Consider the following 27,493-nt stretch of genomic DNA (forward strand, 5'->3'; position numbering starts at 1 on the left):
AGTCTGCAACAGGCAGGTCACATCCTCTAGTCTCAGACTGTTCAGGTTCAGTTGCACAACGCAACGGCAGTCGCATACATCACCGAACAAGGAGCGACTCCAAGTCGCATGGCCATGCCAGAAGTTGCTCGACTTCTCAGTTGGGCCGAGCATCACCAAGTGATATTGTTGGCAGTGTTCATTCCAAAAGTGGACAACTGAAAAACAGATTATCTCAGTCGTCAGGATTTTCATCTAAGAAAATGGGTTTTACATCCAGAAGTGTTCCAGATATTGGTCCAGCGGTGCGTTTACCCACAGGTGGCTCTCATCGCATCGTCAAAATCATCAGACACCCCTGTATGTGTCCAGAACAAGAGATCCAAGGACAGTGGCAGTGGATGCTCTCACAATAGTGCTTCCTCGGTTGCTAAAGCAGATCAAAAGAGAGTACACGATTGTCATACTAGTGGCGCCTCATTGGCCTCGGAGAGCATGGTTCTCTGATCTCCGCGGTCTACTCGCAGGTGGTCCGTTGCTGCTTCCGCTATGTCCATTCTTTTCCCCAATTTTAGCACGGCTGTGTTTCATCGGGTGGCTGTTGAATCCGCTCTCGTCAGGCGACATGGCATTCCAAGGTCGGTTGTACTAACCATGTACCGTGCTAGAAAGCCAGTCACAGCAGCTCATTATCGAAGCATTTCGCGAGCTTATATTGGTTGACGTGAAGTATGCAAGTTTCCGACTTCTTTTTTCACATTATCCCGTCTTTTGCTATTTTATAGACGAGATTTGATGGAGGACTTTGTTTAGCGACACTAAACATGCAGTTTTTTCCTTTTGTCAATTTTTTTTTTTCAGCGCCGTTTTGCTCTTTTGCCAACAGGACATAAGTTCCTGTATGCAGTCCTTACAGTTCAACCTTTGATACTACCTACAACTCCATCAGACTTGAATCTAGTTTTACATTTATTTTTGTAGTCATCACTTTTTGACCCCTTGCAACAAGGGGATGTTAAGTTTCTCACTTAGAAAACAGTTTTTCTTCTAGCCTTAGCTTCGGCAAGGTGTGTTTCAGAATTAGGTGTGTTGTTATGCAAACCACCGTATTTGGTGTTTCATGGTAACTGAGCGGAACTTCAAATGAATCCCGCTTTTCTACCAAAGGTGGTATCTTCTTTTCACATCAATCAGAAGATTCAGGAACTCCACTTACTTTGAATGTGGTTTGTGAGATTTGCATTTATGTAACCTGAACATCAACAGTACGTAAAACAGAAACATTTTTTGTTCTCTAAAATGCAGTAAAGATAGGTTGGCCAGCAGCCAGACAGAAGTTGGCTACATAGTTTAAGCTGACCATTCGTCAGGCTTACTTTCATACTAATTTACAACCGCCTGCATCTATGTCAGCACATTCCAAGCGTTTTGTGGGAACATCATGGGCAGCAGGTCGTGGGGCTTTGCCATACGGTTACATAGATAGTGAAGGTCATGGTGCTTTGCCATGCGGTTACATAGTTAGTGCAGGTTGTGGGGCTTTGCCATGCGGTTACATAGTTAGTGCACACGTTGGTGCGCTTTTACAAGTTAGATACTTTTGCGGCATCAGCATCTAGCTTTGGCCGTCTACTGTTACAGGTGCTAACCTGCTCTCCTGCCCAATGGGGAAACTTTGGTACTTCCCAAGAGTTCTCCAGTGACCCCTAGTGGATGAAAAAGAAAATAGGATTTTGGTACTTACCAGATAAATCCTTTTCTTTGAATCCATAGGGGGCACAGGACGCCCACCCAGAGCAGTTTCACCTGTGTTGTGGTAGGTTCAGTTTATACTTATAGTACACATTATCACTTGCTTGTTTGAAGGTTAAGGTGATTTGTTATCTGTTTAATTTCAACTTCTACTTGTTCGTTATATTATGTTATATGTAATTCTCCATTGTTCATCCTCTTTCGCTCCTATTCGGCTCAGCAAAAAACACTGAGGCATGTTGGGAGTATGGGGGGAAGGAGGGTTTCACATATAAATATTTAAATGTGCCTATCCCTGCTATCGCTCTGTCCATATCCCAAGAGTACTCCAGTGCCCCCTATGGATTCAAAGAAAAGGATTTATCTGGTAGGTACAAAAATCCTATTTTCAGTCACCATATACAGGTTGAGTATCCCTTATCCAAAATTCAAAATCCCACATTTCTCTGATGTCCTAGTGGATGCTGGGTACTCCGTAAGGACCATGGGGTATAGACGGGCTCCGCAGGAGACTGGGCACTCTTAAAAGAAAGATTAGGTACTATGGCCCTCATTCCGAGTTGTTCGCTCGCAAGCTGCTTTTAGCAGCTTTGCACACGCTAAGCCGCCGCCTACTGGGAGTGAATCTTAGCTTATCAAAATTGCGAACGAAAGATTAGCAGAATTGCGAATAGACACTTCTTAGCAGTTTCTGAGTAGCTCCAGACTTACTCGGCATCTGCGATCAGTTCAGTGCTTGTCGTTCCTGGTTTGACGTCACAAACACACCCAGCGTTCGCCCAGACACTCCCCCGTTTCTCCAGCCACTCCCGCGTTTTTCCCAGAAACGGTAGCGTTTTTTCGCACACACCCATAAAACGGCCTGTTTCCGCCCAGAAACACCCACTTCCTGTCAATCACACTCCGATCACCAGAACGAAGAAAAAACCTCGTAATGCCATGAGTAAAAAACCTAACTGCATAGCAAATTTACTTGGCGCAGTCGCACTGCAGACATTGCGCATGCGCATTAGCGACTAATCGCTTCGTTGCGAAAGAAAAATAACGAGCGAACAACTCGGAATGACCACCTATATCTGGTGTGCACTGGCTCCTTCCTCTATGCCCGTCCTCCAGACCTCAGTTAGTATCTGTGCCCGGCCAGAGCTGGATGCACTCTAGGGGCTCTCCTGAGCTTCCTAGAAAAAGTATTTGTTAGGTTTTTTATTTTCAGTGAGATCTGCTGGCAACAGACTCACTGCTTCGTGGGACTGAGGGGAGAGAAGCGAACCTACCTGCTTGCAGCTAGCTTGGGCTTCTAAGGCTACTGGACACCATTAGCTCCAGAGGGATCGAACACAGGCCCAGTCCTCGGTCGTCCGGTCCCGGAGCCGCGCCGCCGTCCCCCTTGCAGAGCCAGAAGAACGAAGAGAAGTTGAAAATCGGCGGCTGAAGACTCCGGTCTTCATTAAGGTAGCGCACAGCACTGCAGCTGTGCGCCATTGCTCCCTTAGCACACCACACACTCTGGTCACTGATGGGTGCAGGGCGCTAGGGGGGGGCGCCCTGGGCAGCAATTAGATTACCTTACTTGGCAAAAAGCACATAATACAGTCTAATAAACTGTATATGTGCATTAACCCCCGCCATTATACATTTAAAAACGCGGGAGAAGCCCGCCGATGAAGGGGCGGGGCTATCTTCCTCAGCACACCAGCGCCATTTTCTCTTCACAGCTCCGCTGGAAGGACGCTCCCCAGGCTCTCCCCTGCAGTTCCAGACTTCTAGTGTAAAAAAGAGAGGGGGGGGCACATAAATTTAGGCGCAAAACTGTGTATATAAGCTGCTATAGGGGAAAAATCACTCTGTATAGTGTGCATCCCTGCATTATGGTGTGTGCTGTGGTGTGTGCTGGCATACTCTCTGTCTCCCCAAAGGACTTGGTGGGGTCCTGTCCTCAGTCAGAGCATTCCCTGTGTGTGTGCGGTGTGTCGGTACGGCTGTGTCGACATGTTTGATGAGGAAGCTTATGTGGAGGCGGAGCAGGTGCCGATAAGTGTGATGTCACCCCCTGCGGGGCCGAAACCAGAGTGGGTGGATATGTGGAAGGTATTAACCGACAGTGTCAACTCCTTACATAAAAGGTTAGATGACGTAACAGCAGTGGGACAGCCGGCTTCTCAGCCCGTGCCTGCCCAGGCGTCTCAAAGGCCATCAGGGGCTCAAAAACGCCCCCGCTACCTCAGATGGCAGACACAGATGTCGACACGAAGTCTGACTCCAGTGTAGACGAGGATGAGACAAATGTACAATCCACAAGGGCCATCCGTTGCATGATTATGGCAATGAAAAATGTGTTGCACATTTCTGACATTAACCCGGTTACCACAAAAAAGGGTATTATGTTTGGGGAGAAATAGCAACCAGTGGTTTTTCCCCCATCGGATGAGTTGTATGAAGTGTGTGAAGAAGCGTGGGGTTCCCCCGATAAGAAACTAGTGATTTCTAAAAAGTTACTGATGGCGTACCCTTTCCCGCCAGAGGACAGGTTACGTTGGGAGACATCCCCTAGGGTGGATAAGGCGCTCACACGCTTGTCAAAAAAGGTGGCACTGCCGTCTCAGGATACGGCCGCCTTAAAGGAGCCTGCTGATAGAAAGCAGGAGGCTATCCTGAAGTCTGTATATACACACTCAGGTACTATACTGAGACCTGCAATTGCTTCAGCATGGATGTGTAGTGCTGCAGCAGCTTGGTCCGATACCCTGTCAGATAATATTGATACCCTTGACAGGGATACTATTTTGCTAACCATAGAGCATATTAAAGACGTAGTCTTATATATGAGGGATGCACAGAGGGATATTTGCCGGCTGGCATCTAGAATTAATGCAATGTCCATTTCTGCCAGGAGAGTATTATGGACTCGGCAGTGGACAGGTGATGCTGATTCTAAAAGGCACATGGAGGTTTTGCCTTATAAGGGTTAGGAATTGTTTGGGGATGGTCTCTCGGACCTCGTATCCACAGCAACAGCTGGGAAGTCGACATTTTTACCTCAGGTTTCCTCACAGCCTAAGAAAGCACCGTATTATCAGGTACAGTCCTTTCGGCCCCAAAAAGGCAAGCGGGTCAGAGGCGCTTCCTTTCTGCCCAGAGGCAAGGGAAGAGAGAAAAAGCTGCACCAGACAGCCAGTTCCCAGGAACAAAAATCCTCCCCCGCTTCCTCTAAGTCCACCGCATGACGCTGGGGCTCCACAGGCGGAGCCAGGTGCGGTGGGGGCGCGTCTCCGGAACTTCAGCGACCAGTGGGTTCGCTCACAGGTGGATCTCTGGGTTCTGCAAGTGGTATCTCAGGGATACAAGCTTGAGTTCGAGGCCACTCCCCCTCGCCGTTACCTCAAATCAGCCTTGCCAGCTGCTCCCAAAGAAAGGGAGGTAGTACTGGCAGCTATTCACAAGCTGTACCTCCAGCAGGTGATAATCAAGGTACCCCCCCTTCAACAGGGACGGGGTTACTATTCCACAATGTTTGTGGTACCGAAACCGGATGGTTCGGTGAGACCCATCCTAAATTTAAAATCCTTGAACACTTGTATAAGGAAGTTCAAGTTCAAGATGGAATCGCTCAGGGCGGCTATTGCAAGCCTGGAAGAGGGGGATTTTATGGTGTCATTGGACATCAAGGATGCGTACCTGCATGTCCCCATTTACCCACCTCACCAGGAGTACCTCAGGTTTGTGGTACAGGACTGTCATTACCAATTCCAGACGTTGCCGTTTGGTCTGTCCATGGCACCGAGGGTATTTACCAAGGTAATGGCCGAAATGATGATACTCCTCAGAAAGAAGGGTGTTATAATTATCCCGTACTTGGATGATCTCCTGATAAAGGCGAGGTCCAAAGAGCAGTTGCTAGTCAGCGTAGCACTATCTCAGGAAGTGCTGCATCAGCACGGCTGGATTCTGAATATCCCAAAGTCACAGCTGATTCCTGCGACGCGTCTGCTGTTCCTGGTCATGATTCTGGACACAGAACAGAAGAAGGTGTTTCTCCCGGAGGAGAAGGCCCAGGAATCATCATCTCTAGTCAGGGACCTCCTGAAACCAAAACAGGTGTCGGTGCATCACTGCACGCGAATCCTGGGAAAGATGGTAGCTTCTTACGAAGCAATTCCCTTCGGCAGGTTCCATGCAAGGATCTTCCAGTGGGATCTATTGGACAAGTGGTCCGGATCGCATCTTCAGATGCATCGGTTGATCACCCTGTCCCCGAGGGCCAGGGTGTCTCTGCTGTGGTGGCTGCAGAGTGCTCATCTTCTCAAAGGCCGCAGATTCGGCATACAGGACTGGGTCCTGGTGAGCACGGATGCAAGCCTCCGAGGTTGGGTGGCAGTCACTCAGGGAAGAAACTTCCAAGGACAATGGTCGAGTCAGGAAACTTCCCTACACATAAATATTCTGTAACTAAGGGCCATTTACAATGCCCTGAGTCAAGCAGAAACCCTGCTTCAAAACCAACCGGAGCTGATTCAGTCAGACAACATCACGGCGGTCGCCCATGTAAACCGACAGGGTGGCACAAGAAGCAGGTTGGCAATGGCAGAAGCCACAAGGATTCTTCGATGGGCGGAGAATCACGTGCTAGCACTGTCAGCAGTGTTCATTCCGGGAGTGGACAACTGGGAAGCAGACTTCCTCAGCAGACACGACCTCCACCCGGGAGAGTGGGTACTTCATCCAGAAGTCTTCAAGCTGATTGTAAACCGTTGGGAACGACCACAGGTGGACATGATGGCGTCCCGCCTCAACAAAAAGCTAAAAAGATATTGCGCCAGGTCAAGGGACCCTCAGGCGATAGCTGTAGACGCTCTAGTGACACCCTGGGTGTACCAGTCGGTTTATGTGTTCCCTCCTCTTCCTCTCATACCCAAGGTACTGAGGATAATAAGAAAGAGAGGAGTAAGAACTATACTCATCGTTCCGGACTGGCCAAGAAGAACTTGGTACCCGGAACTTCAAGAAATGATCTCAGAGGACCCATGGCCTCTGCCGCTCCGACAGGACCTGCTGCAGCAGGGGCCCTGTCTGTTCCTTGACTTACCGCGGCTGCGTTTGACGGCATGGCGGTTGAACGCCGGATCCTAATGGAAAAGGGCATTCCGGATGAAGTCATTCCTACGCTGATAAAAGCTAGGAAGGATGTGACAGCACAACATTATCACCGCATATGGCGAAAATATGTTGCTTGGTGTGAGGCCAGGAAGGCCCCAACAGAGGAATTTCAGCTGGGTCGATTTCTGCACTTCCTACAGTCAGGAGTGACTATGGGCCTAAAATTGGCTATGGGCTGGCCCGCCCGTTCCCCAGACCTGAATCCAATTGAGCACATCTGGGACATCATGTCTCGCTCCATCCACCAATGCCACGTTGCACCACAGACTGTCCAGGAGTTGCCGGATGCTTTAGTCCAGGTCTGGGAGGAGATCCCTCAGGAGACCATCCGCCACCTCATCAGGAGCATGCCCAGGCATTGTAGGGAGGTCATACAGGCACGTGGAGGCCACACACACTACTGAGCCTCATTTTGACTTGTTTTAAGGGCATTACATCAAAGTTGGATCAGCCTGTAGTGTGTTTTTCCACTTTCATTTTGAGGGTGACTCCAAATCCAGTCCTCCATGGGTTAATAAATTTGATTTCCATTGATAATTTTTGTGTGACTTTGTTGTCAGCACATTCAACTATGTAAAGAACAAAGTATTTAATAAGTATATTGTATCCATTCAGATCTAGGATGTGTTATTTTAGTGTTCCCTTTATTTTTTTGAGCAGTGTGTGTGTGTGTGTGTGTGTGTGTGTGTGTGTGTGTGTGTATATATATATATATATATATATATATATATATATATATATATATATATATATATATATATATATATATATATATATATATATATATATATATATATATATTAGTTCCAGAGGTACTCGCACAGAAAAATATATATGGCATCAACTGGGGTGACTCCCAAGAGGTCCAGAGTGTTAATCCAGACATCAACGTATAGAGAGACAGCATAAAGGGGCACTCACCAGAGTTTTGCACGTAAAAAGCATTGATTTTTAATTTATACTTATCAAGGTGATTTCACAAGAAGAGAGTTCTTTCAACGTTTCGATCCCTCAGGTTCATCGTCAGGAAAATACAGCAAAGGCAGCATGTACAAGAAATTGCATCTGTTCATATACACCAGTGTCTAGTAGTCAATGCCTAACGGGCCTCCTAAAATACCCCCAGCACATTCAGACAAACCAACCTAATTGGTCACGCAATCAGTGAAACAAACGAATCACTAGTGCATTACAAATATAGAGGGGAAATAAAGGATAAACATGCTTTCTCATCAGAGATAGGGGACCAAAAACCCTCTATGCAATTGGTACTTACCAAAAACAAGGCTGGCACTGCATTAGGGGCTAATACCTTTATCAGGTGTGCTGGCGTGCGTTCCAATGTGTCCAAATTGAACACATTGTGTTTCCTGTGTAAATCGCGGGTAATACCCGCATCACGGCTCGTCACAGCCGCACCCACTCAGGGAGAGATCAGGAAGCACCGCCGTGCGTTCCATTGAGCTCACATGGAACGCACTACACTTCCTGTTACAGCCGCGTCACTTCCGGTTGCGGTCATACAGCGCCGCTGGACGGTGAATGTATTCAGGGCTCGATTGTCATGGCTACTATCGGGATGGGCTTATATACCCATCTATCAAATTTGTTGCATACGAAATATATACCAAATGCACTATCCATCTGACAATCCATAGTCACATCCAAATGGCTGAATAAAATTGTAGAAATATAAAGGGTAAAGTTTTGATCTTATCAGTAGTTATTATCCCCCTCTATAGGTAAGAGTATCATAACTGATTGTGCTGAGATCAATAGGAGACCCGTTGGAGGAAGTTTACATAACATTTCAAACAGTGTGTCACATATTTTTCTGTGCGAGTGCGACCACCTCTTGAACTGTATTTTGAACAAAGTCTTGGCTATATGGACTTTGTTTTAGGTCTGTCACCCACGTTTCTTTTTGCTTTTAGATGACGTTTTCATGTCACCATTAATTTAGTGGTTTTTACTTGGAAGTTTCCCCTGGAATACCTTGAGGGGTGTACTTCCTTTTTAATTGTTTTTTGTCCTCTATGAGTATGTTGGCGTATATGCTCCTCGGTGCCTCTTCATAATACATGATCTTCTGTGAGGGTATATTGTGGTTAATACATGGTTCTATTGTGGTTTGATGTATCTAAAAAACCTGTGACACATTTAGGACAAGTAAATTCTAGCTCTGCTTGTAAATAAGGTATTGCAGTTTGATAGAGACATAGACTCATGTCTCAATCCACTAATATTGCTTTTGATGAGAATTTATTACAAGCAGCTGAGAGTGGGCTTGTGTCTTTGACAGATGAGGATGCAGATAAGATCTGCTTTGACCATTTGGATTTAAACAAATTACTAACTGAGAAAACAATTGATATATATCATAAACTGCTTAGATTGAAACGGAGAGAGGTAGAACTGACCTTACATGGCCAGTTTCTATCGGAGTATCATAGAACTAAGAGGATACCGCGTGGCTTCCGGGTAGCTAATATACCTACCATTGGCCGCACCAGCGCTCTTTTTTGTAGTAAATGGTGCGGCGTGCTGAATAAATGCTCCTTAGACCTCATCCTTCTAGTAATAGAGGTGGGATCTGAGGTAGCTAAAGTACGCGAGGAAATCACAGCCCTTGATAAAGCCAGTTTAGCCACATTTAAAGCAGATAAATCTGAAAATTGGTGTGATAAACTAAAAACCTCTGTTGAATCCTTTAGAGACGAGTTAGTAGCCTTTAAGAGAAAAAAATTACAGACGGTAACCAGTGATTATGCCAACCATCAGGTATACCGCTGGTTGACTGGAAATACACAAGGCTCCCGTCGCCAAAGGTCCCAGAGGTACTTTAGACAAAGGGGCTTTGATAGATTTGAGACCACTACTTCACCTTCCACCTCTGATACTGATAATTCTACCACCCGTCCACCAAGTGGTTTTTTAGATCACCACACAGGAGGTACGGTGCAACAAGGAGGCCCCATCCGAGGCGAGGGGGTTATAAAGAGAAGAGGGAGGCGGAGACGCCGGAATTAGATCTAATCTTTAATCTGTCTTCACATACATTGTCCCCAGGTGAATTGTTATTGCTCTCCCTAGGTATGTCATTTGTCTCTACATCAAAACATGATAGTTTCAACTTGTCAGTGGATCAGTACAAGTTTGGTCGCAAATTAAGATTAAAAGATATTTTTCGTAACAGCCACAGTGGTTCATTAGTTCATCAGGAGGCTAGTGTTCTACGCAAGCCGAGCTTGTTTGACCCACAATGTTCCAATGCTAGTATACATACATTCTTGAGAATGGTTGAATTGGACATTGACAATGACAAAGACACACTGACCCATAGTAATTTGTCGTCTGATCAATGGAAAGCATTGAGATCACTTAGGGGCAATCAATCCATCGTGATACGCCCCCCTGATAAGGGCGGGGCTGTCGTTCAAAACTTCTGTGACTACGACGCGAAATTAATCGTCAGCTATCCGAAACTGCTACATACATTCGGTGCACTGGTAATCCCATCCCCCGTATTAAGAGGGTAGTTGACAGTTGCCTGGATAGGGCTGTTAAGTGTGGCTGGCTCACTGAACAGATCATGGGTTTCCTTAAGGTGGATCATCCGGTCTGCCCAGTGATTTATACTCTGCCGAAGGTACACAAACCATGATAGATCCCCCCGGCAGACCCATCATCTCTGCCCGGGGCTCCTTGTTGCAGCCTCTGTCCATGTTTGTAGATAGTTTTCTGCAAGGACTTGTCCAGTTTATCCCAAGTTACCTACGGGATACGGGGGATTTTCTGGACAAGAACCTGACTATAGATGATTTGCCAGATGACACATTGCTGTGTACATTCGATGTGTCATCCCTGTACACTATTATTCCACATGAACAGGGAATTGAAGCTGTTCGTAAGCTAATTATGACTCATAGACCATGTGGACCAACAGGGCCACCGGTAGAATTAATTTTGGAGTTATTGGAACTTATCCTTGTACATAATCACTTCATGTATGATAATAACTTTTACATTCAATGTGCAGGGACAGCGATGGGGTCCAATGTGGCCCCCATCTATGCTGGAGTATTTATGCATGAATACAAGTCAAAGCATATCATTCCGTACTTTGGTGAGATAATTCTTTACTATAAAAGATACATCGATGATGTTTTTCTCTTGTGGAGAGGCACTGAGGAGCATTTTTATAGTATGCTTAGTACATTGAATTCATTAGATAGTAGCGTTCGTTTTACTGGACAATGCAGCCATACCAACATTCAATTCCTAGATGTGATGATTAAAAGAGACGGCTCCCGACTAAGCACCACTCTTTACCGTAAAGATACAGACAGAAATACTATATTACACGCTAGAAGCAATCACCCACCTCATCTAAAGAACAGTTTGCCTATTTCACAATTCATGCGTGTCATTAGAAACAATTCTGATCCGGTTGTTGCAGAAACACAGCTGGCAGAAATGAGTCAACGTTTTTTTGAAAGGGGCTATAACAGCAAAACTATTGAAGGATGCCTCATCAGAGCACATAAAAATACACGCAAAAGTGTGCAGAAACGAGGTGATCGTATGATCTTTGTAACGCAGTATGATCAGAAATCATCTAATGTTGCCAAGACGATTAAAAAACATTGGCCAATTGTTTCTACAGACCCCTCATTAACCACCTTTAATACTGGTAACCCAATGATGGCGTACCGTAGAGGAAGAAATCTCAAACTACTGATGCACCCCAGTAGGTTAACCACTGTGGGTGAGAATACGTGGCTGATGACCCAGAAACCAGGTTGCATTAAATGTACAGGATGTACTACATGCCGTTCAATGGTCCCTGGAACTAGTTTCCCGCATCCTCAAACAGGAAGGCCCATCCGGATACGTTACAAACTGCATTGCCGCATGGACCATGTGGTCTACCTCCTCACCTGTCCATGTGGACTGTCATATGTGGGGATGACATCTTGTACGTTCCGAGAACAGATGGCCAACCACAGGATGACGATCAGACAGGCCTTGTCTACAGGAACGACTGATAAGCCCGTTGCGCAACATTTCCTAACTGTTGGACACCAATTAGCTACACTACAATGCCGCTTAATAGATTGGGTACCGCCCCTGCCACGAGGTGGTGACAGGGGGCTGATCCTTAAGAAGCTGGAGTCAAGATGGATCTACCGTTTGGGTACAATCTCGCCCAACGGCCTAAATGAAAATAATCCTCTCAGTGTTTTTTTACGCTAATTCAAAGATCTTAAGTAGGGATCACTAAATTTATAAAAATTTAAAAATGTTTGTTTGATCTTTCCAAATCTAATCATACTCTGCCAACGCACTCATTTTTAATTTTAATCTAATGTAAATCTATTCCATTACACCCACCTAGTGGGGTTTCTAAGATTATATACATTTAATAATGGATTTATATGTGTTACCATAGATTTTTTAATATTACATTATATATATATATGTGTTTTTGTGTTGTTAGTTATGCACGATGTGATATATACGCATTTATGTGACACACTGTTTGAAATGTTATGTAAACTTCCTCCAACGGGTCTCCTATTGATCTCGGCACAATCAGTTATACATGCAGTTATGATACTTTTACCTATAGAGGGGGCTAATAACTACTGATAAGATCAAAACTTTACCCTTTATATTTGTACAATTTTATTCAGCCATTTGGATGTGACTGTGGATTGTCAGATGGATAGTGCATTTGGTATATATTTCGTATGCAACAAATTTGATAGATGGGTATATAAGCCCATCCCGATTGTAGCCATGACAACCGAGCCCTGAATACATTTGCCGTCCAGCGGCGCTGTATGACTGCAACCGGAAGTGACGCAGCTGTAACAGGAAGTGCAGTGCGTTCCATGTGAGCTCAATGGAACGCACGGCGGTGATTCCTGATCTCTCCCTGAGTGGGTGCAGCTGTGACGAGCCGTGACGCGGGTATTACCCGCGATTTACACAGGAAATACAATGTGTTCAATTTGGACACATTGGAACGCACGCCAGCACACCTGATAAAGGTATTAGCCCCTAATGCAGTGCCAGCCTTGTTTTTTGGTAAGTACCAATTGCATAGGGGTTTTTTTGGTCCCCTATCTGATGAGAAAGCATGTTTATCCTTTATTTCCCCTCTATATTTGTAATGCACTAGTGATTCGTTTGTTTCACTGATTGCGTGACCAATTAGGTTGGTTTGTCTAAATGTGCTGGAGGTATTTTAGGAGGCCCGTTAGGCATTGACTACTAGACACTGGTGTATATGAACAGATGCAATTTCTTGTACATGCTGCCTTTGCTGTATTTTCCGGACGATGATCCTGAGGGATCGAAACGTTGAAAGAACTCTCTTCTTGTGAAATCACCTTGATAAGTATAAATTAAAAATCAATGCTTTTTACGTGCAAAACTCTGGTGAGTGCCCCTTTATGCTGTCTCTCTCTCTCTCTCTCTCTATATATATATATATATATATATATATATATATATATATATATATATATAACACAAATTCCCAAGTGCGCTAAGATGGAATGTATTTACACACTTCAGGCGATAATTTCGTCAGAATGTAGACTGGAGGATATTTAAAACTGGGGACCTGTAACCGACACCCCTCACCAAAATAGTCACCTAAACAAGAGGCCAATCGGCCAATTAGTAAAAAGTTGTTTTAATAACATGTAATTGAACATACGAGTTTTTACACAGTTCACAATATAAAATTATATGAATAAAATACAACCAAAAGAATACACAGCCAACACGTTTGTGAGATGGATCCTAGATACCCCTCACCTTTTGCAAGGTGCGAGCTCGACAGGGAGTATCTTCACAAACTAGATTGTGATCCTTTGACTGACAACCCAACGCGTTTCGTCTTATCGACTTCATCAGGGGTAACTTGTTTGGGAGATAATAAAAATAATTCTATTTAAGACTGCTATTGAAAAATTAAGGGAATTATGTATACGTAGTATAAAAACAGTACCTACCGAGTATAGAAAGAGGACTAATTTGCTCTCAATGGATTTGTATAAATGATCCTATCCTAAAATGGATATAAACAACACATTCTTACATGTGTTCTTTTGATGGAACTAATGAAACATTATTAATATTATTATAGTTGTCGACTAGACATACCTCAAAAAAGGATTATTCGAAATATGTCGGGACTTAATAAGTGGAGCTCTTATATCCGGACTCCTAATGGATATTTCTTCTAAAAAGTATAACCAATTAAATGATGATGTTTTATATGGACTGCCTAATAAAGAGAGAAAGGGAGAATCTAATATGGACCAATTTAGGTAGTCAGCTGCCTATTTGGTTCTATTAGCTGATCATAGGAAATACCATACCTTAAAGATAGTTTTGGCGTAAAATCTTTGTCAAACCGCCTATAGGAATTATTGATTCTAGCCTCCTAGGAGTGCTGACAACCGAATATCGGCATTTTTGTAAACTACCTAATAGAAAACAAAAATGATGTTATTCACAAAAACATACCTATTGATATAATTTAATAATTAAGTTAATTTGGTAATCCAAATTACTATAGACATACCTAAAAAATGGTATCCACTTTTAAGAACCGAGACTACTTCTAATTCAAATATTGACCTTCATACAGTCAGGGCCGAAACTAGGATTTTTGTCACCCGGGGCAAGGTAGTCATTTGACACCCCCCCCCCCCCCCCCCCCCGCAAAAAAAAAAAATATATTTTACAATAAATAAATAAAAATAATAAAATAAAATAAAAAAATAAAAATAAATGAATAAAAATATTATATATATATATATATATATATATATATATATATATATATATATCTCTCTCTTTCAGAACTTTTTTACCTGAAAAACTGCCTTTTCTAACATAAATTTCATATCCAGGAAAAAGTGTCCCCATTTTACACAGTACGACAGGCAAGTGTCCCCATTCCCCATTTTACACATTGCGGCAGACAGGTGTCCCCATTTTACACATTGCGGCAGGAAAAAGTGTCCCCATTTTACACATTGCGGCAGGAAAAAGTGTCCCCATTTTACACATTGCGGCAGGCACAGGTCCCCATTTTACACAGTACGCTGGCAAGTGTCCCCATTTTACACATAGCGGCAGGCACAGGTCCCCATTTTACACAGTACGCTGGCAAGTGTCCCCATTTTACACATTGCGGCAGGCACAGGTCCCCATTTTACACATAGCGGCAGGCACAGGTCCCCATTTTACACAGTACGCTGGCAAGTGTCCCCATTTTACACATTGCGGCAGGCACAGGTCCCCATTTTACACAGTACGCTGGCAAGTGTCCCCATTTTACACATAGCGGCAGGCACAGGTCCCCATTTTACACATTGCGGCAGGCACAGGTCCCCATTTTACACAGTACGCTGGCAAGTGTCCCCATTTTACACATTGCGGCAGGCACAGGTCCCCATTTTACACAGTACGCTGGCAAGTGTCCCCATTTTACACATAGCGGCAGGCACAGGTCCCCATTTTACACAGTACGCTGGCAAGTGTCCCCATTTTACACATTGCGGCAGGCACAGGTCCCCATTTTACACAGTACGCTGGCAAGTGTCCCCATTTTACACATAGCGGCAGGCACAGGTCCCCATTTTACACATTGCGGCAGGCACAGGTCCCCATTTTACACAGTACGCTGGCAAGTGTCCCCATTTTACACATTGCGGCAGGCACAGGTCCCCATTTTACACAGTACGCTGGCAAGTGTCCCCATTTTACACATAGCGGCAGGCACAGGTCCCCATTTTACACAGTACGCTGGCAAGTGTCCCCATTTTACACATTGCGGCAGGCACAGATCCCCATTTTACACATTGCGGCAGGCACAGGTCCCCATTTTACACAGTACGCTGGCAAGTGTCCCCATTTTGCACATAGCGGCAGGCACAGGTCCGCATTTTACACAGTACGCTGGCAAGTGTCCCCATTTTACACATTGCGGCAGGCACAGATCCCCATTTTACACAGTACGCTGGCAAGTGTCCCCATTTTACACATAGCGGCAGGCACAGGTCCCCATTTTACACAGTACGCTGGCAAGTGTCCCCATTTTACACATTGCGGCAGGCACAGGTCCCCATTTTACACAGTACGCTGGCAAGTGTCCCCATTTTACACATAGCGGCAGGCACAGGTCCCCATTTTACACAGTACGCTGGCAAGTGTCCCCATTTTACACATAGCGGCAGGCACAGGTCCCCATTTTACACATAGCGGCAGGCACAGGTCCCCATTTTACACATAGCGGCAGGCACAGGTCCCCATTTTACACATTGCGGCAGGTGGTGGAGGGAAAGAGAGAGAGCGGAAGGGAGAGGGGCTGACTTACATTTGAAGCGGTTCTCGCCGCTCTTCAGCCGCCTCTCCCTCCTCGTCTGCGCGGCTCCGGGCTCCCCCTTCTCCCTCCTCCGGCGGGGTTTCGTGAAATGACGCGTTTGCGCCGTGACGTCACGACACAATCGCGTCATTCCGCGAAACCCCGCCCCCCGAGCTGGGCACTCGGGAGAAGGGGGTTTAAAAGTAAGTGCCGCGGCGGGTGTTAGGGGGTCTCGGCGCCCCCTCCAATCTGGCGCCCAGGTCGCCTGCCCCCCTAGCCCCCCCCTAGTTTCGGCCCTGATACAGTAGAAAACTCTGAAAAGATCAATATTAATTTTTATTGTTTTATATTAATTTTTAATGAAAGGTGTGTCAGTCATTGAGAATCACTTACAGATATACATATAAGTGTACATACCCAGAATTAAATGGCTGGTTTGACAATCTCAAAGGTATAAATGATGTGGCTTCCTCAATAGGTCTCACAGAATGGATCTTTTTAGAAAAATGGAAACATTATCACTATTTCCAAAAGGCATAGTTCTAACCACAACAACTTCAAATTAGTCTCATAAAAAACAATCCTTTCAGCAGATGGAGACATTGTCACCATTTGCAAGAGGCACAATTCTGATGGTGAGTATAATACCTATATTCACTGTGTCTTGTAAAAAAGGGCTTTTCAGGAAATATTGTCACTATTTATAAAGGGCACAGTTCTAATAAAGTTAGTACCAGCCTTAACCTTTATAGTGATTGATTCCAATAAACCATCAGGAAAATTATTTTCATAGTAATTAATTAGAGCCTTCAAAAAATTAAACAAACAAAGATAATAGACAAATAATTAATTCCAATAAACCAGCAAGAGATTTACATTCACAGTTATTAACTGAAGCATTCAGAAAAATGAAACAAACAGAGATGATGTGTGCACTCACCCTGGGAAAACTTGAGCTGCATGTGGAAGTCACAGAGTAAAGCAGTGATTGCTGCAGCTGCTATTTAAATTACTTGCCTGCATACATCACTTCCTTTAATTAGTGATGGCTTCTAATAGTTAAATCATCCTAAATGAAGGTTAAACTTTACTTATAGATTCATACTTCTCTTCTATGAGGATCCACAAATAAAATTGCCTGCTTCCACTATGTTGTGCCTTTAGCTAATGTACTTGGTAAACTTTTTATTCATGTTAAAAAGGCTAAATTGCTCACACCTGACCGGAAGACCGTATTTCCGGTGTGCGTTCCAATATGCGTTCCACCTACTGTGACATCACCAAAAAGGCTGTTTTAATGGCGCAACCTCTCCCACGGGTCATCCCTTCTCTCTGACGCGTACCACATCTGATGCGTCTCTCTGACGCGTAGCGCATCAGGGGACATGTAGTCTCCTTCTCATAGACCTCCCCTCCCCTCTGACGAGCAACGCGTCATGGGGCACGTTATTACCTTCCCCTGACGCATCATGGTCTCCTAGCAACCTCTGGTGGTCGTCACCCGGGGTTTGAAATCCATTAATTTTTAGATATTCTGATCAAGATGCATTCGGACATATTTGAGACATGTTTTGAAAGTATTTACAATATACTTCGTTTTAGTGGGGATTATTTCTGTGATATATACCAACTTATCCCCCATATAAACAGACCATATCTTAATATGTGTTCACTGTATTGATAATGCAACCATTTAGCTACATTCAAACCAGAATTTTGTAAATATGTCAGTGACTGAGAAAAAATATTAAATATGAATTAATTGATAATAAGTGTGCATTTTTTTATAAAGTGTGTTTTTGGAATTAATTAGATGTGTGTGTGTGTGTTTTTGATATTAATGGAATACAGGTTGAGTATCCCTTATCCAAAATGCTTGGGACCAGAGGTATTTTGTATATCGGATTTTTCCGTATTTTGGAATAATTGCATACCATAATGAGATATCATGGTGATGGGACCTAAATCTAAGCATAGAATGCATTTATGTTACATATACACCTTATACACACAGCCTGAAGGTCATTTTAGACAATATTTTTTATAACTTTGTGCATTGAACAAAGTGTGTGTACCTTCACACAATTCATTTATGTTTCATATACACCTTATACACACAGCCTAAAGGTCATTTAATACAATATTTTTTAATAACTTTGTGTATTAAACAAAGTTTGTGTACATTGAGCCATCAAAAACAAAAGTTTCACTATCTCACTCTCACTCCAAAAAGTCTGTATTTCGGAATATTCCGTATTTCGGAATATTTGGATATGGGATACTCAACCTGTATATGTATTTCCAGTTTGATAAAAAAATAAAAAAATACTAAATTAGTAGCTACCACAATTTACTCTAAGAAGGGAAGAAAGGCGCAAAAATTACAATACACACCATATTAAATTTTTAATGAAGTTTTCTATGTGATGTGCAATAGATATTAATATTAAATCCCTTACCCAAGGCCAAATAATAGCAGTTCACGGCCTTGGGTAAGGGATTTAATATTAATATCTATTGCACATCACATAGAAAACTTAAAAAAATTTAGGAAAGGGAAATAATAAGATTTTACTTACCGATAAATCTGTTTCTCGTAGTCCGTAGTGGATGCTGGGGACTCCGTCAGGACCATGGGGAATAGCGGCTCCGCAGGAGACAGGGCACAAAAGCAAGCTTTTAGGATCACATGGTGTGTACTGGCTCCTCCCCCTATGACCCTCCTCCAAGCCTCAGTTAGGTACTGTGCCCGGACGAGCGTACACAATAAGGAAGGATCTTGAATCCCGGGTAAGACCCAAACCAGCCACACCAATCACACCGTACAACTTGTGATCTGAACCCAGTTAACAGTATGATAACAATGAAGTAGCCTCTAAAAAAGATGGCTCACAACAATAATAACCCGATTTTTGTAACAATAACTATGTACAAGTAATGCAGACAATCCGCACTTGGGATGGGCGCCCAGCATCCACTACGGACTACGAGAAATAGATTTATCGGTAAGTAAAATCTTATTTTCTCTAACGTCCTAGTGGATGCTGGGGACTCCGTCAGGACCATGGGGATTATACCAAAGCTCCCAAACGGGCGGGAGAGTGCGGGTGACTCTGCAGCACCGAATGAGAGAACTCCAGGTCCTCCTCAGCCAGGGTATCAAATTTGTAGAATTTTACAAACGTGTTCCCCCCTGACCACGTAGCTGCTCGGCAAAATTTTAAAGCCGAGACCCCCTCGGGCATCCGCCCAAGATGAGCCCACCTTCCTTGTGGAATGGGCATTGACAGATTTTGGCTGTGGCAGGCCTGCCACAGACTGTGCAAGCTGAATTGTACTACAAATCCAACGAGCAATAGTCTGCTTAGAAGCAGGAGCACCCATCTTTTGGGGTGCATACAATATAAACAGCAAGTCAGACTTTCTGACTCCAGCCGTCCTGGAAATATATATATATATATATATATATCTATTTTTAGGGCCCCGACAACGTCTAGCAACTTGGAGTCCTCCAAGTCCCTAGTAGCCGCAGGCACCACAATATGTTGTTTCAGGCGAAACGCTGACACCACCTTAGGAAGAAACTGGGGACGAGTCCGCAGTTCTGCCCTGTCCGAATGGAAAAACAAATATGAGCTTTTTTTAAGACAAAGCCCCCAATTCTGACAATCGCCTGGCCGAGGCCAGGGCCACAACATGGTCCCTTTCCATGTGAGATATTTCAAATCCACAGATTTGATCGGTTCAAACCAATATGATTTGAGGAATCCCAACACTACGTTGAGATCCCACGGTGCCACTGGAGGCACACAAGGGGCTGTATATGCAATACTCCCTTGACAAACGTCTGGACTTCAGGAATTGAAGCCAATTTTTTCTGGAAGAAAATCTACAGGGCCGAAACTTGAACCTTAATGGACCCCAATTTGAGGCTCATAGACACTCCTGTTTTCAGGAAGTGCAGAAATCGACCTAGTTGAAATTTTTTCGTGGGGCCTTCCTGGCCTCACCCACGCAACATATTTTCACCACATGTGGTGATAACGTTGTGCGGTCACCTCCTTCCTGGCTTTGACCAGGGTAGGTATGACCTCTTCCGGAATGCCTTTTCCCTTAGGATCCGGCGTTCAACCGCCATGCCGTCAAACGCAGTCGCGGTAAGTCTTGGAACAGACAAGGTCCCTGCTGGAGCAGGTCCTTTCTTAGAGGCAGATGCCACGGTTCCTCTTGGAACAGACATGGTTCTTGCTGAAAGCAAATCCCATCTTAGCTCCCGAGGCCATTAGTCCTCTGTGAGCATCTCTTGAAGTTCCGGGTACCAAGTCCCTCTTGGCCAATCCGGAGCCACGAGTATAGTTCTTACTCCTCTACGTCTTATAATTCTCAATACCTTGGTTATGAGAAGCAGAAGAGGGAACACATACACCGACTGTTACACCCACGGTGTTACCAGGACGTCCACAGCTATCGCCTGAAGGTCTCGTGACCTGGCGCTATACCTGTCCCGTTTTTTGTTCGGGCGGGACGCCATCATTTCCACCTTTGGTCTTTCCCAACGGTTCACAATCATGCGGAAAACTTCCCGATGAAGTTCCCACTCTCCCGGGTGGAGGTCGTGCCTGCTGAGGAAGTCTGCTTCCCAGTCGTCCACTCCCGGAATGAACACTGCTGACAGTGCTATCACATGATTTTCCGTCTAGCGAAAAATCCTTGCAGTTTTGACCACTGCCCTCCTGCTTCTTGTGCCGCCCTATCTGTTTACGTGGGCGACTGCCGTGATGTTATCCCACTGGATCAATACCGGCTGACCTTGAAGCAGAGGCCTTGCTAAGCTTATAGCATTACAAATTTGCTCTTAGCTCCAGTATATTTATGTGGAGAGAATTCTCCAGACTTGATCACACTCCCTGGAAATTTTTTCCCTGTGTGACTGCTCCCCAGCCTCTCAGGCTGGCCTCCGTGGATACCAGCATCCAATCCTGAATGCTGAATCTGCGGCCCTCTAGAAGATGAGCACTCTGTAATCACCACAGGAGAGACACCCTTGTCCTTGGATATAGGGTTATCCGCTGATGCATCTGAAGATGCGATCCGGACCATTTGTCCAGCAGATCCCACTGAAGAGTTCTTGCGTGAAATCTGCCGAATGGAAGCGCTTCGTAATAAGCCACCATTTTTTACCAGGACTCTTGTGCAATGATGCACTGACACTTTTCCTGGTTTTAGGAGGATCCCGATTAGCTCGGATAACTCCCTGGCTTTCTCCTCTGGGAGAAACACCCTTTTCCTGGACTGTGTCCAGAATCATCCCTAGGACCAGCAGACGTGTCGTCGGAACAACTGCGGTTTTGGAATATTTAGAATCCACCCGTGCTGTCGTAGAACTACTTGAGATAGTGCTACTCCGACCTCCAACTGTTCTCTGGACCTTGTTCTTATCAGGAGGTCGTCCATTTTCTTTGAAGACGAATCCTCATTTCGGTCATTACCTTGGTAAAGACCCGGGGTGCCTTGGACACTCCAACGGCATCGTCTGAAACTGATAGTGACAGTTCTGTACCACGAACCTGAGGTACCCTTGGTGAGAAAAGCAAATTTTGGGACATGGAGGTAAGCATCCCTGATGTCCCGGGACACCATATAGTCCCCTTGTTCCCAGTTCGCTATCACTGCTCTGAGTGACTCCATCTGGATTTGAACCCTTGTAAGTGTTCAAATTTTTCAGATTTAGAATCGGTCTCACCTAGCCTTCTGGCTTCAGTACCACCCTATAGTGTGGAACAATACCCCTTTCCTTGTTGTAGGAGGGGTAATTTTATTATCACCTGCTGGGAATACAGCTTGTGAATTGTTTTCAATACTGCCTCCCTGTCGGAGGGGGACATTGGTACAGCAGACTACAGGAACCTGCGAGGGGGGAAACGCCTCGACATTCCAATCTGTGCCCCTTTGATACTACTTGTAGGATCCAGGGGTCCTGTACGGTCCCAGCGTCATGCTGAGAACTTAGTAGAAGCGGTGGAGGGCTTCTGTTACTGGGAATGGGCTGCCTGCTGCAGTCTTCTTCCCTTTCCTCTATCCCTGGGCAGATATCTTATAGGGACGAAAAGACTGAGGCTGAAAAGACGGTGTCTTTTTCTGCAGAGATGTGACTTAGGGTAAAAAACGGTGGATCTTCCAGCAGTTGCCGTGGCCACCAGGTCCCATGGACCGGCCCCAAATAACTCCTCCCCTTTTATACGGCAATACATCTTTGTGCCGTTTGGAATCTGCATCCCCTGACCACTGTCGTGTCCATAAACATCTTCTTGCAGATATGGACATCGCATCTACTCTTGATGCCAGAGTGCAAATATCCCTCTGCGCATCTCGTATATATAGAAATGCATCCTTTAAATGCTCTATAGTCAATAAAATACTGTCCCTGTCAAGGGTATCAATATTTTTAGTCAGGGAATCCGACCAAGCCACCTCAGCTCTGCACATCCAGGCTGAGGCGATCACTGGTCACAGTATAACACCAGCATGTGTGTGTATACTTTTTAGGATATTTTTCTGATAAGCATGTGAGCGCCTTATCCACCCTGAGGGGTGTTTCCCAATGCGCCTTAACTTCTGGCGGGAAAAGGTATACCGCCAATAATTTTCTATAGGGGGAAACCCACGCATCATCACACACTTCATTTAATTTATCTGATTCAGGAAAAACTACAGGTAGTTTTTTCACCTCACACATAATACCCTTCTTTGTGGTACTTGGAGTATCAGAAATATGTAACACCTCCTTCATTGCCCTTAACGTGTGGCCCTAAAGGAAAATACGTTTGTTTCTTCACCGTCGACACTGAAATCAGTGTCCGTGTCTGGGTCTATGTCGACCGACTGAGGTAAATGGGCATTTTTACAAGCCCCTGACGGTGTCTGAGACGCCTGGACCGGTACTAATTTGTTCGCCGGCCGTCTCATGTCGTCAACCCACTTGCAGCGTGTTGACATTATCACGTAATTCCATAAGTAAGCCATCCATTCCGGTGTCGACTCCCTAGAGAGTGACATCACCATTACAGGCAATTTGCTCCGCCTCCTCACCAACATTTTCCTCATACATGTCGACACACACGTACCGACATACAGCACACACATAGGGAATGCTCTGATAGAGGACAGGACCCACTAGCCCTTTGGGGAGACAGAGGGAGAGTTTGCCAGCACACACCAAAATGCTATAATTATACAGGGACAACCCTTATATAAGTGTTCCTCCCATATAGCATTTAATATATATGTATATCGCCAAATCAGTGCCCCCCCTCTCTGTTTTAACCCTGTTTCTGTAGTGCAGTGCAGGGGAGAGCCTGGGAGCCTTCCCCTCAGCCTTTCTGTGAGGGAAAATGGCGCTGTGTGCTGAGGAGAATAGGCCCCGCCCCCTTTTCGGCGGGCTTCTTCTCCGGAGATTGTGAAGTCTGGCAGGGGTTAAATACATCCATATAGCCTCAAGGGCTATATGTGATGTATTTTTCGCCATACAGGTATTCTACATTGCTGCCAGGGCGCCCCCCCCCCCGCGCCCTGCACCCTCCGTGATCGCTGTGGGAAGTGTGCTGACAGACAATGGCGCACAGCTGCAGTGCTGTGCGCTACCTGAGGAAGACTGAAAAGTCTTCTGTCGCCTGGTTCCGGACCTCTTCAATCTTCAGCATCTGCAAGGGGGTCGGCGGCGCGGCTCCGGGACGAACCCCAGGGCGAGACCTGTGTTCCGACTCCCTCTGAAGCTAATGGTGTCCAGTAGCCTAAGAATCCAATCCATCCTGCACGCAGGTGAGTTGAAATTCTCTCCCCTAAGTCCCTCGATGCAGTGAGCCTGTTGCCAGCAGGACTCACTGAAAATAAAGAACCTAAAAACTTTTTCTAAGCAACTCTTTAAGAGAGCCACCTAGATTGCACCCTTCTCGGACGGGCACAAAAACCTAACTGGGGCTTGGAGGAGGGTCATAGGGGGAGGAGCCAGTACACACCATGTGATCCTAAAAGCTTGCTTTTGTGCCCTGTCTCCTGCGGAGCCGCTATTCCCCATGGTCCTGACGGAGTCCCCAGCATCCACTAGGACGTTAGAGAAAAGCAGTTTACGTTCCCCATTATGGTGTGTATTGTAATTTTTGCGCCTTCCCTTCTTAGAGTAAATTGTGGTAGCTACTAATTTAGTATTTTTTTTTTAATCAAACTGGAAATACATATATTCCATTAATATCAAAAACACACACACATCTAATTAATTCCAAAAACACACTTTATAAAAAAATGCACACTTATTATCAATTAATTCATATTTAATATTTTTTTCTCAGTCACTGACATATTTACAAAATTCTGGTTTGAATGTAGCTAAATGGTTGCATTATCAATACAGTGAACACATATTAAGATATGGTCTGTTTATATGGGGGATAAGTTGGTATATATCACAGAATTAATCCCCACTAAAACGAAGTATATTGTAAATACTTTCAAAACATGTCTCAAATATGTCCGAATGCATCTTGATCAGAATATCTAAAAATTCATGGATTTCAAACCCCGGGTGACGACCACCAGAGGTTGCTAGGAGACCATGATGTGCGCTGTATTATAGGCCAATGAATGGTGGGAATCATGTGGGGGTATGCATCATGGTGCACGTGTTCAGTCACGTGCCCGCGATGCACTTTGTACGAAGGCCTAGGCCGATCCGACCCACAGGACCAGTGACGCGGTATGCGTCAGGGGAAGGTAATAACATGCCCCATGACGCGTTGCTCGTCAGAGGGGAGGGGAGGTCTATGAGAAGGAGACTACATGTCCCCTGATGTGCTACGCGTCAGAGAGAAGGGATGACCCGTGGGAGAGGTTGCACCATTAAAACAGCCTTTTTGGTGATGTCACAGTAGGTGGAACGCATATTGGAACGCACACCGGAAATACGGTCTTCCGGTCAGGTGTGAGCAATTTAGCCTTTTTAACATGAATAAAAAGTTTACCAAGTACATTAGCTAAAGGCACAACATATTGGAAGCAGGCAATTTTATTTGTGGATCCTCATAGAAGAGAAGTATGAATCTATAAGTAAAGTTTAACCTTCATTTAGGATGATTTAACTATTAGAAGCCATCTCTAATTAAAGGAAGTGATGTATGCAGGCAAGTAATTTAAATAGCAGCTGCAGCAATCACTGCTTTACTCTGTGACTTCCACATGCAGCTAAAGTTTTCCCAGGGTGAGTGCACACATCATCTCTGTTTGTTTCATTTTTCTGAAGGCTTCAGTTAATAACTGTGAATGTAAATCTCTTGCTGGTTTATTGGAATTAATTATTTGTCTATTATCTTTGTTTAATTTTTTGAAGGCTCTAATTAATAACTATGAAAATAATTTTCCTGATGGTTTATTGGAATCAATCACTATAAAGGTTAAGGCTGGTACAAACTTTATTAGAACTGTGCCCTTTATAAATAGTGACAATATTTCCTGAAAAGCCCTTTTTTACAAGACACAGTGAATATAGGTATTATACTCACCATCAGAATTGTGCCTCTTGCAAACGGTGACAATGTCTCCATCTGCTGAAAGGATTGTTTTTTATGAGACTAATTTGAAGTTGTTGTGGTTAGAACTATGCCTTTTGGAAATAGTGATAATGTTTCCATTTTTCTAAAAAGATCCATTCTGTGAGACCTATTGAGGAAGCCACATCATTTATACCTTTGAGATTGTCAAACCAGCCATTTCATTCTGGGTATGTACACGGGTGTAGTACGGGTGACCGGCGGTCTCCTGACCGCCGGTCACCTTACCGACGCCGGGATCCCGGCAGCATACCGACGCCGGGATCCCGGCGGGGAAGGCCGAGTGCAGCAAGCCCCTTGCGGGCTCGCTACGCTCGCCACGCTGCGGGCTCGGTGGCGACCTGCGGTCGCCACGGGTTCTATTCCCACTCTATGGGTGTCGTGGACACCCACGAGTGGAAATAGTCCCTGTTGGTCGGCATGCCGACCATCGGGATAGTGAGCCGTCGGGCTCACGGAGGAGGTCATGTGACTGTCGGTCAGCCGACCGGCGGTCACATGACTACCACCCATGTACACTTATATGTATATCTGTAAGTGATTCTCAATGACTGACACACCTTTCATTAAAAATTAATATAAAACAATAAAAATTAATATTGATCTTTTCAGAGTTTTCTACTGTATGAAGGTCAATATTTGAATTAAAAGTAGTCTCGGTTCTTAAAAGTGGATACCATTTCTCTAACGTCCTAGTGGATGCTGGGGACTCCGAAAGGACCATGGGGAATAGCGGCTCCGCAGGAGACTGGGCACAAAGTAAAAGCTTTAGGACTAGCTGGTGTGCACTGGCTCCTCCCCCTATGACCCTCCTCCAAGCCTCAGTTAAGATTTTGTGCCCGAACGAGAAGGGTGCAATCTAGGTGGCTCTCCTGAGCTGCTTAGAGTAAAAGTTTAAATAGGTTTTTTTATTTTCAGTGAGACCTGCTGGCAACAGGCTCACTGCATCGAGGGACTAAGGGGAGAAGAAGCGAACTCACCTGCGTGCAGAGTGGATTGGGCTTCTTAGGCGACTGGACATTAGCTCCAGAGGGACGATCACAGGCCCAGCCATGGATGGGTCCCGGAGCCGCGCCGCCGGCCCCCTTACAGAGCCAGAAGAGTGAAGAGGTCCGGAAAATCGGCGGTAGAAGACGTCCTGTCTTCAATAAGGTAGCGCACAGCACCGCAGCTGTGCGCCATTGCTCTCAGCACACTTCACACTCCGGTCACTGAGGGTGCAGGGCGCTGGGGGGGGGCGCCCTGGGACGCAATGAAAATACCTTAAATGGCTAAAAATACATCACATATAGCTCCTGGGCTATATGGATGTATTTAACCCCTGCCAGTTTTCCACAAAAAAGCGGGAGAAAGGCCGCCGAAAAGGGGGCGGAGCCTATCTCCTCAGCACACAAGCGCCATTTTTTCCTCACAGCTCCGTTGGAGGAAGGCTCCCTGACTCTCCCCTGCAGTCCTGCACTACAGAAACAGGGTAAAACAAGAGAGGGGGGGCACTAAATTGGCATATTAATATATACAGCAGCTATATTAGGGAAAAACACTTATATAAGGTTATCCCTGTATATATATATATATAGCGCTCTGGTGTGTGCTGGCAAACTCTCCCTCTGTCTCCCCA

At 45.0% G+C, this 27,493-nt stretch overlaps 1 protein-coding gene across 6 annotated transcripts in view; it reads left to right on the forward strand.

The window, feature by feature from the left end:
* NTPCR (nucleoside-triphosphatase, cancer-related) overlaps positions 1 to 27,493 on the forward strand; it is a 499,212-nt gene that overhangs the window by 95,494 nt on the left and 376,225 nt on the right. The window contains exon 1 of one of the 6 annotated variants that reach the window (XM_063917688.1): positions 25,484 to 25,526. The exons of the other annotated variants lie outside the window; for them this stretch is intronic. Coding sequence (XP_063773758.1) covers positions 25,505 to 25,526 — 22 coding nt within the window. The 5' untranslated portion in view covers positions 25,484 to 25,504. Of the gene's footprint in view, positions 1 to 25,483; positions 25,527 to 27,493 lie in introns of those variants that run through there. 6 annotated transcript variants of the gene reach the window in all.

The sequence above is a fragment of the Pseudophryne corroboree genome, chromosome 4 (genome assembly GCF_028390025.1).
Source record: "Pseudophryne corroboree isolate aPseCor3 chromosome 4, aPseCor3.hap2, whole genome shotgun sequence".
In the NCBI taxonomy this organism is placed as follows: domain Eukaryota; kingdom Metazoa; phylum Chordata; class Amphibia; order Anura; family Myobatrachidae; genus Pseudophryne; species Pseudophryne corroboree.